Source organism: Tigriopus californicus, chromosome 5 (genome assembly GCF_007210705.1).
Source record: "Tigriopus californicus strain San Diego chromosome 5, Tcal_SD_v2.1, whole genome shotgun sequence".
Lineage (NCBI taxonomy): Eukaryota > Metazoa > Arthropoda > Copepoda > Harpacticoida > Harpacticidae > Tigriopus > Tigriopus californicus.
This window is the reverse complement of record NC_081444.1, coordinates 3,638,615-3,646,735: the sequence shown is the minus strand read 5'-3', so window position 1 is coordinate 3,646,735 and position 8,121 is coordinate 3,638,615. Positions and strand designations below refer to the sequence as shown.

At 47.4% G+C, this 8,121-nt stretch overlaps 1 protein-coding gene across 6 annotated transcripts in view; it reads right to left on the bottom strand.

Moving 5' to 3' along the window:
* The window catches only part of LOC131879992 (trithorax group protein osa-like), a 21,875-nt gene extending 14,572 nt beyond the window's left edge, over positions 1-7,303 (bottom strand). For 4 of the 6 annotated variants that reach the window (XM_059226483.1, XM_059226487.1, XM_059226489.1 and 1 more), the window contains exons 1-4: positions 6,526-7,303; positions 3,274-3,390; positions 3,072-3,191; positions 2,925-2,954 (exon numbers count right to left, since the gene is read on the bottom strand). In XM_059226483.1, the coding sequence (XP_059082466.1) occupies positions 2,925-2,954; positions 3,072-3,191; positions 3,274-3,390; positions 6,526-6,843 (585 nt within the window). In that variant the 5' untranslated portion in view covers positions 6,844-7,303. The remainder of the gene's footprint in view (positions 1-2,924; positions 2,955-3,071; positions 3,192-3,273; positions 3,391-6,525) is intronic. The other 2 variants (XM_059226485.1, XM_059226486.1) reach the window with 2 other exon arrangements.
* Between the last annotated feature and the right edge of the window lie 818 nt (positions 7,304-8,121).

Sequence of the window (8,121 nt, the reverse complement as noted above, 5' to 3'; positions counted from 1 at the left end):
TGATGATGGCATTTGGCTCTGAAGTTCGAAAAATGTTCTGACCCTGATTCGCTCTCCTCCTTAACCAACTCTAATATCACATTGAGAGTCGACAGGAACGAACGACGAGAGAAGAGAGAAGAAGGGAAGAAGGGAGAGACGAGGCCACAATCTCTTTTCTTCTTCCACAACGACGACGAGGACGACGACGACGTTGAGGACTACGTACGAAGTACAAGTCTACTCTGTGCACTCAGGGAGACACGACAGCATTTGCAAAGAGAAGGGGGCATTAGTTTTCCAACAACTGCTAGCTCGAGGAAAAAGAGGAGGAGGCACTGCCGACTGTTGGGGATTTCCACCACAGACCACTCGGGTAGAATGAGGAAGGTCTATTTCTCCTCTACAGACTACTACGGACTACTACATAGTGGGCTTGAGGCTCTCGTCGTATATGCACGTACGTAGTAGTGGTAGTAGTACTACGTACGTCTCTCTTCTTCTTTCTGTCGTCTTGTTTCTTGCTACAACAACACGACGTTGAGTCGAACGAGCAGAAGTAATAGAACAGAACGAGAAGACCGAACGAATTCTGTGCACTAAAATCGAGGGAAAAAGGAAGAAAGAGACCACGACGAAGAACGAACGACGTACTACTACTAGTCTCTCTACATACTACACACACACATTTATAGAACGAGAAGACAGAGTCGAGATATTTTGCTCTACTATCCGGGATGAAGGAGGGAAAACGAATACGAATAATAATGCTGGCCTCTCCAAGTTTTTGGGAATGAAAACCCACGGAAGACTAAATCAATGCCATTGGTCTGTTCGTCTAACTCATCCAAACCTAATGGAAACCTTTTCCACTTGTTTTTTTTTGGCTCCGGCTATCTGCAGCCGCCAAACTAATGGACTCTCAGACGGACAAATTGAGGATAAAAGCATTCCCAGTCTTCAAAGATCGACTGACGCAAAATAAAATGCAAAAACTCACAGTCAACACCTGGTCGTGCATCCTGCAATTCCTCGGGACAAGGCGACATGTCTCTTGCTCTGGCCTGACCTAGAAATGATGATCTTGAAATCTGACATCTCACAACTAATGACTGTTTTCCAGGCGACTTCTTAGCAATCTTCCTCGCCGTCAGATCCATTTGAGGGGCATGCCAAGTCCATGGCGCGTTTTGCGGTCTCGAGAAAATCGAGACGAAAGTGAATGGAAGGAAGGGTGCCATTAAACTCGAGGCGAGACATCTCATAATGAACATCGCCCTGAGAATGGGTGCTCAGTGCTCACCCAGTTCATTAGCATGATGCAGTAAGTAAAGTAGCACTGCTCAACAGGCTTCATTTCATCATGGGTCGATTGAGAAACTGGAGGTACATGTAAGTCAAGAGCAATGATAGTAGCTCGCGTATCTTTCCCCGTTCAATTACCATTTGGACGGGATTGCGAATGCGTCAGACGGAATGACGCTTTTTTTTTTCTTCAAGAGCTCACAATCGAATGGATCGTCATCGATTCATTTTTCGATTTTTTTTTCTCACGCAATGCTCGGGAATGATGGATTACTACTGTTCGCCCATTTCTTCCCTCTTCGACTACTTCCGCAGTTCAATAATCTTACGAATGCAAGAGGGCGACTCAACCGGGTTACTGTTGTTGTTGTTGTTGTAAATAATCCCCTGACTCAATGCCCTTTCACTTGTCTAGACCTGATTGGCTTTGGAATTTGTCGGGAAATGATTAGGTCACGTTCCAAAACGTGCTCTAATTACTTAGTTGCGACCCCGAGTTTTGGGTCACATGGTGCGTCAAATCGAAATCCATGGCACTGCATGGCCCTCATGGCAAGTGTTTTACTGGAAATGTGAAGCTTGAGCGTCCGAAAAAAGGGGGGCGATTGACACGTTTCTTTTCTGATACATGTGTCAAAGGTTCAAGTCAGAAGCACGTGGGTCATCAAAGAACATTTCCCACTCAACCAACCCTCGCTTTGGATAAGAGGCGAAAAGGCTTCTTTGTGAGCGTGCTCATACACAACAACCACAACAAGTCATTTAACGACTTTGAAAGTTGGATGACAGACCGAAAGGGACACCAAGCTCTGGCAAATTGACCACAACCCTCTGACGAATGTCAACTGGAAGCAGTCAACGGCGGGGAATGTACTTTAAATCAGTCCGAGGAGGTCTTTTTTTTCCTACCGAAACACACGCCTCTCGGTTTTGACACTTGGTCAAGGTGGAGATGACCATGATAATTGCTCCATTGAATGAGAAGCTGTTTTTGCCACAGGCAGCTTGCCCCGGTTCTTTTTAGCTGTTGCTGTTGTTGTTGTTGTTGGAAGCATGCCGATCGAGATGAATGGTCTGGGTCATGCGAACTTGCATTCCTACAGACCGTCCAGACGACGGAATACAGTGTGAGCTACATTCACTCTCTCATTCCCAAAGTTAATCGACAATTGATTACGTCGATAACGATTTCGTAGGGAGCCACCACCAAAGGCGTACAGGGCTATTGCCATATTGTTGTTGTTGTTGTTGCTGCTGTTGTTGTTGTTGTTGTTGTTAGTGCTACTGCTGCTACTGCTGTCGTCTTTACCGGGGATCATCAGTGTTTATGAGTCAGAGGCACTTTTTTTTTCGGGATTTGCCGGTGTTATCGGGACAGCTGTGAACTTCAAAACAATCCTCCCTTTAGTAGTAGTGCAGAGTAGAAGAAGAATGCTCGTCAATGGGGAAACCCCCCTGTCTGTCTGCCTTGAGTTTGACTCGCGAATCCCGAGGATTTGTTCTGCATTTTCTCACGCCTTCACTTGACCTTGGATCTCGAGACGATTCGGAGCAAATCTAACCCTTTGTAACACGCACACAGAATTCACATTTACACCCATGATGATGACTAAACGAAGGAGGCGATCGATTCGACTTACCAATTGAGTATTATCAGCCTTTGATTGTCCCTGCAACAAGGCGAGAAAAGTCACGGTAAGCTTAGGGTGGACTGCCAGAGGTGGCAAACTATCAGCGGAGAGTCTACATCAACTCTTTGCTTTGGCCCTAAAAATGGTAATGCTAACCTTCTTTGCGTGAATAGGAGGAGTCCAAGTTTGAGAGGGTCTGCCCTCATGCTGTCCTGGATGAGGAGGAGGGTTAATATTTGGGTTGTTAGCATTGTTAGACTCATCTACACTCGCCGGCTGCAAGAGCAAGGATTAGTTTTACATTAGTGTGAGATCAGCCTGAAGAAGAGAGGGAGAAGCCGAGGAACTATCATCCTACCTGTGATGCTTGTGTGCTTGGAGGATATCCAGGATGAGGCCCCCCGGGATACCCGTGAGGCCCAGGGGGATAACCATAACCAGGAGCTGCTCCGTAAGGCGGCCTTGGACCCATATTCTGTGGAAGAACAAGCGAAAAACAACCATGATTGAGCTAGCCTAACACTGTGTGTGTATATAACCAGATACGCATCGCGAACGTGTTTAGAGTGCACAAAATGAGTAACTTTACCGATCTCGTATTTCGTGAGCATTCAGATGGATCTGATGATTTCCCAAAATTGATCAACTTGGCCAGGTTCTACCAATACTATATTTGAAAACTCCAAGACGGACAAACATACCCAGAAGTTCAACATGGTTTCGAATGAACCTACAATAGCTACATTTGAAAGAATAAACTCCCTTTGAAATAATGTTGAATTTAGTCTTACTGCTTTTTTTTACATTGTCGCTTGTCTTAGAACAGTTGGCGGCCAGATAATGCTGTCGAAAATGCCAGGATAGTCAAAGAGAAAGGGGCAGAGGTATGTTGAATTTCATTTCACCTTCAGTGCTACTGCCACTGAAGGCTTGACGCATTTTACCGTAACAAATTCATTTGCCAGTGCCGACGTAACCTGAGCTTGTCCGAGTTGGGGGTCTAGTCGGAGCTAATAAAGATAAGCCAACGGGATCTCACTATCAAACATTGTCAGCTTAATATGGTTCATTCAAACCCGTTTCGAGACCGCAACAACATTGTTGCTGCCTCTTTCGGTGCTTTAGCTCAATTCAAGTCTGATCTATCAGGACTGGCCACAAACGTATTTGACTACCAAAAGCCATTGCTCTGGTATCTTCTTCCAAAAAATGGAGATGCCATTAGGTTTNATGGTTCATTCAAACCCGTTTCGAGACCGCAACAACATCGTTGCTGCCTCTTTCGGTGCTTTAGCTCAATTAAAGTCTGATCTATCAGGACTGGCCACAAACGTATTTGACTACCAAAAGCCATTGCTCTGGTATCTTCTTCCAAAAAATGGAGATGCCATTAGGTTTTGCACAAGTCTGCGAGTCGTCAGATCAAAACAGATCCGTGAATGGTCGAGAGGACCACTGGAATCCTGTTCAAGAGTGCAAAAAGCAAGAAAAAAAAGTGGTCTCGATAGTTCAGTAGATAGGTAGGCTAGCAACGGCCAAACCGAAACCTGAATCCACTTGTGCTCTGCGCAACATTGGCAATGTGTGTGCACGCACCCGATGCAAGATCCAAAAATCGGAATGCTCGCCAAAAGAAGCGAATTCACCCTCGAAAACTCGAAAAGCCCGTGGAAAGGGTTTTCGTTCGTTGGTTCGGTCTTTTATCCTCACTTCTATCCTCCACCATCCAGCAACCGCTCGAGTTCAATGTGCCAAGAGATAACGAGTTTTGAATAGCAATTTGGGACACGCACATTTTGCTTGCTTGCCTCTGTTCTTTGTCGTTGACGCGTTGGTGTTGCATTGCAAAATTCTGCGAAGCTGCTCAAGCAAGGGCACGTTGGCGTGCTTTACCCCTACGAAGTGCATAGCCCAATCATGACTTGAAAATCTAGTACTTGATCACCTCCCCCCTAACACACGCACACACATACACACCAATTGCTCGATCGTTACCCGAGAAACAATACCACGCATTGTATAACTCTGTTGCCTCGATCATTAGATAAAGACACTCGCCTTGGATGGCCCACATTATTTTCTTTCCCTCATTCTCTCGGCACTGTTTCCTTCTCCAAGTTGCTCTCTGTCTCGGAAATGTCAATGAAAAGGCGTCATTCACGTCTACAGCTTCGAAAATATGAGACAAAAAGTGCATGTGTGTGTGTGTGAATGAGAGGGCCAGTCTCAATGTACATATTTATGCGATTACGCAATTCAGCAGCAGTCTGGAGGAACCCTTGGCGAGTTCCTCTTTACATGACTTCGGTTCAAGCATACCGTCCCTGAGGGTCATCCACACCCATCTGACCGCTGATTAATGACTCCTCAGACGATTGTTTATCACTTTGGCGTGACATTTGTCTCGACTTAGGGCATTAATGATCGTCGATCGAATAGCACTTCTAACAAGTGTCCTTAAAGTTTTACGGGTGCGAATGACTAAGCAGGACGGTAGTCCGATGGAGTTGAGATTCTGGCCATTCAATGAAATGACGGCAGTCTATGTAGGATTTCTTTCCAAGTCGAGATGTGTACGAAACAGAGAATGAGACGTAAAGGGAGAGGGAGAGGGGGAGAGAGGGCAAATGAGCTGGGAAGAAGGCCCACATTGAAAAGAAGTCATTTCGTCGCTCCTTTTGGGGCCCGGAATACCGGCATTTCTCGCGTTGTTTTGCATAGCTATGGCAGGCGACCCGATCTCAAGAAGCCGGGATCACATTACCTAGATTGGGGAATGAAACGATCCGTGAGCCCAGCGTCATTTCGGCCAGACCATGATAAACGCGTTGTGAAATGATGCAATAGATGACTTCCTTTTTTGGAGGGAATTGCATGACAACCCCCCTGCTTGTACCTATTGTGTTGTGACTGGCCTATAGCAACCATACAATCTCCTGTCAACAGCTTTGCAACGATCTAGTCCCGTCGTTCGTTTTACTTTCGTGGGTTTGTCTGGCTTTGATTACATCCAGCCGTGTGTACGTATTTGGCCAATAACAATGCACGAGAAGAAGGCCCTCAGCCACAACGTCAGCGCAATGTCATCAAGACCATGTGCAACATTTTCAAAGCAAATGTTATTCATCTTGTCAATAATCGACCGGGAAAAGACCCTCTCGTGGTTCGAGAGCCGAGCAACAACTTGGAACAACTTCAAAGCAAATAGTTTTTAGCCACTCACTCACGTGCGGTTTCGATCGGCGAGTTTCATTCAAAGGCCCACTAACAACCCACCAAGACTCGAGGGGAACCTCCATAAACTTGAGGAACACTTTCAAGAAAGTTTTTGCGTCAAATTTAGAAACGACACAGTACGTCGTACCTCCCTGCATGTGAGTGAGTGTGTGTGTGTGTGTGTATGTGTGCTTTACTTCAGGCGAGAAGACAAAATCAGAAGCAATCGCTAACCCCGGTCGTCTCTCATCAAGAACATCTGAGTCACTCTAACACACATCACATGGCCATTGAGTCCCATCTGATCCGTGCCCATCTAGATGACCATCTGCATCTGGGACCCCTGATCACTTATTTCCAAGGACCCGGGGGGGACCAGTAACGAGCAACTTACCGGAGCAGGTGGGTAGCCAGGGTAGCCCCCTTCCGTCCCCCACGAAGGCGGATATCCACTATAAGGACCGGGACTGGGCACCCGCGGGTCCCCACTCTGACGATTCTGTAGCAATGAGTTCAATGTGGGCGTGGGCCCGCCCGGCTGTCCCGGCGGGTACGGGCCCGGATATCCTTGTCCCTTTTGGGCCGGCGGATACCCTCCGCCAGGATAGAGCGAGTAACTGGGCGGGAGGGCGCCCGGGACGGGTGCGCCATTGGGCGGACCCGGACTAGCGCCATTCTTATTAGGCGGGGTCGTCGGTCCCGGGGACGACATAATTCTGAGGGGTACGGTCACTCCCCTCACGGGCACGCGAGCACAATACCAGGCGGATGGGCGTGACAATCAGTGCCCGGCGACACGAACCCACCTCCGGGAGAGACGAGACAACCCAATCTGCATGGCCTCACTCACCCTACTTCCAACTCATCCCCGATCACACAAAGAAGGAGGACTCAACCCTCGACACCACACCCGGATCACGACGATGCGATCTCAAGCGATTTCGGCGATCACTTGGCTAGCTGTCTCCGACGTGAATAGGCCTCCTCATTCGTGGCCATCGGGACGATTCGAATCCGGTCACTTAGAACTTGGCTCCTTACACTTGAACCAGACGCGCACGGATCTGTTGTTGGCTCCTGTGACTTGTTCGTCTTGCTCGGAGTTCTTGGTGTTCCAACTTCCAAGTCGTTCTCAACATATCATCATCTTAAAGTTGTGCTACAATGAAAAAGAGAGAGAGAGACAGAGAGAGAGAGAGAGAGAGAGAAAGAAAGAAAGAACGGCGAACGGCCAACGGCGGCCAGCTAGCAGCTTTGAGTCTCCTCCTCGTCGTCCTCCTTCGCCTTGGCCTCTTAGGCTCTTTCTCTGTGGGATTCCTCCGCTCAGTTCTCTCTGAAGGTGGTTGGGGATCTGTTTCTCTGCGACTCAGGCGGCTCGGTGCGGCGTGTTACGGCCATTAGTCGGTTAGCCCGCTTCACTCTTTTTCGGGTCGTTTTTCCTAGAGGTCTGTCTGTCTCTCGAGTTTTCCCCTCCTTGGAACCTGCCGTCTGAGCGGGCTCGGCTGTAATTACAGGATTCAGGGTGGCCTACATCAACAGGGAGGGTGTTGTGGATTAAAAGTGCAAAAGCTCGGATATCAGGTTCATTCAGATCATTTTTGAAGTGAAGTTTTGATTTGAAAACGGCTTGTTTTGGGATAAAGGGTATGATTGGTGTGTTTGTACAGGGTGAAATGTTCCATAGCCATGGTTGGGTGGTGGCCACCTTGGAGCAGGATTTGGATAGATTTGACCCGGTCCGACCATATAGGCGCCAAGAGAAAGAGAAGGAAAAACTCGGATCTGAAATGGGGCACTCTCGAAACTTTATAATTTCATGAATTTTGTCGGTCGAAAAGTAAGGACAGTCAATGTTGAACAGTTAAAAAGGAGTTAAATATTCATGATTGGGTTTAGAAAATTGACAGGCAACCGTGAGGACCATACTGAACGCGTAATATTGGGTAATTTTGTTTGGATAACTCGCCAGAGTGCAAATTAAACTGAAAAG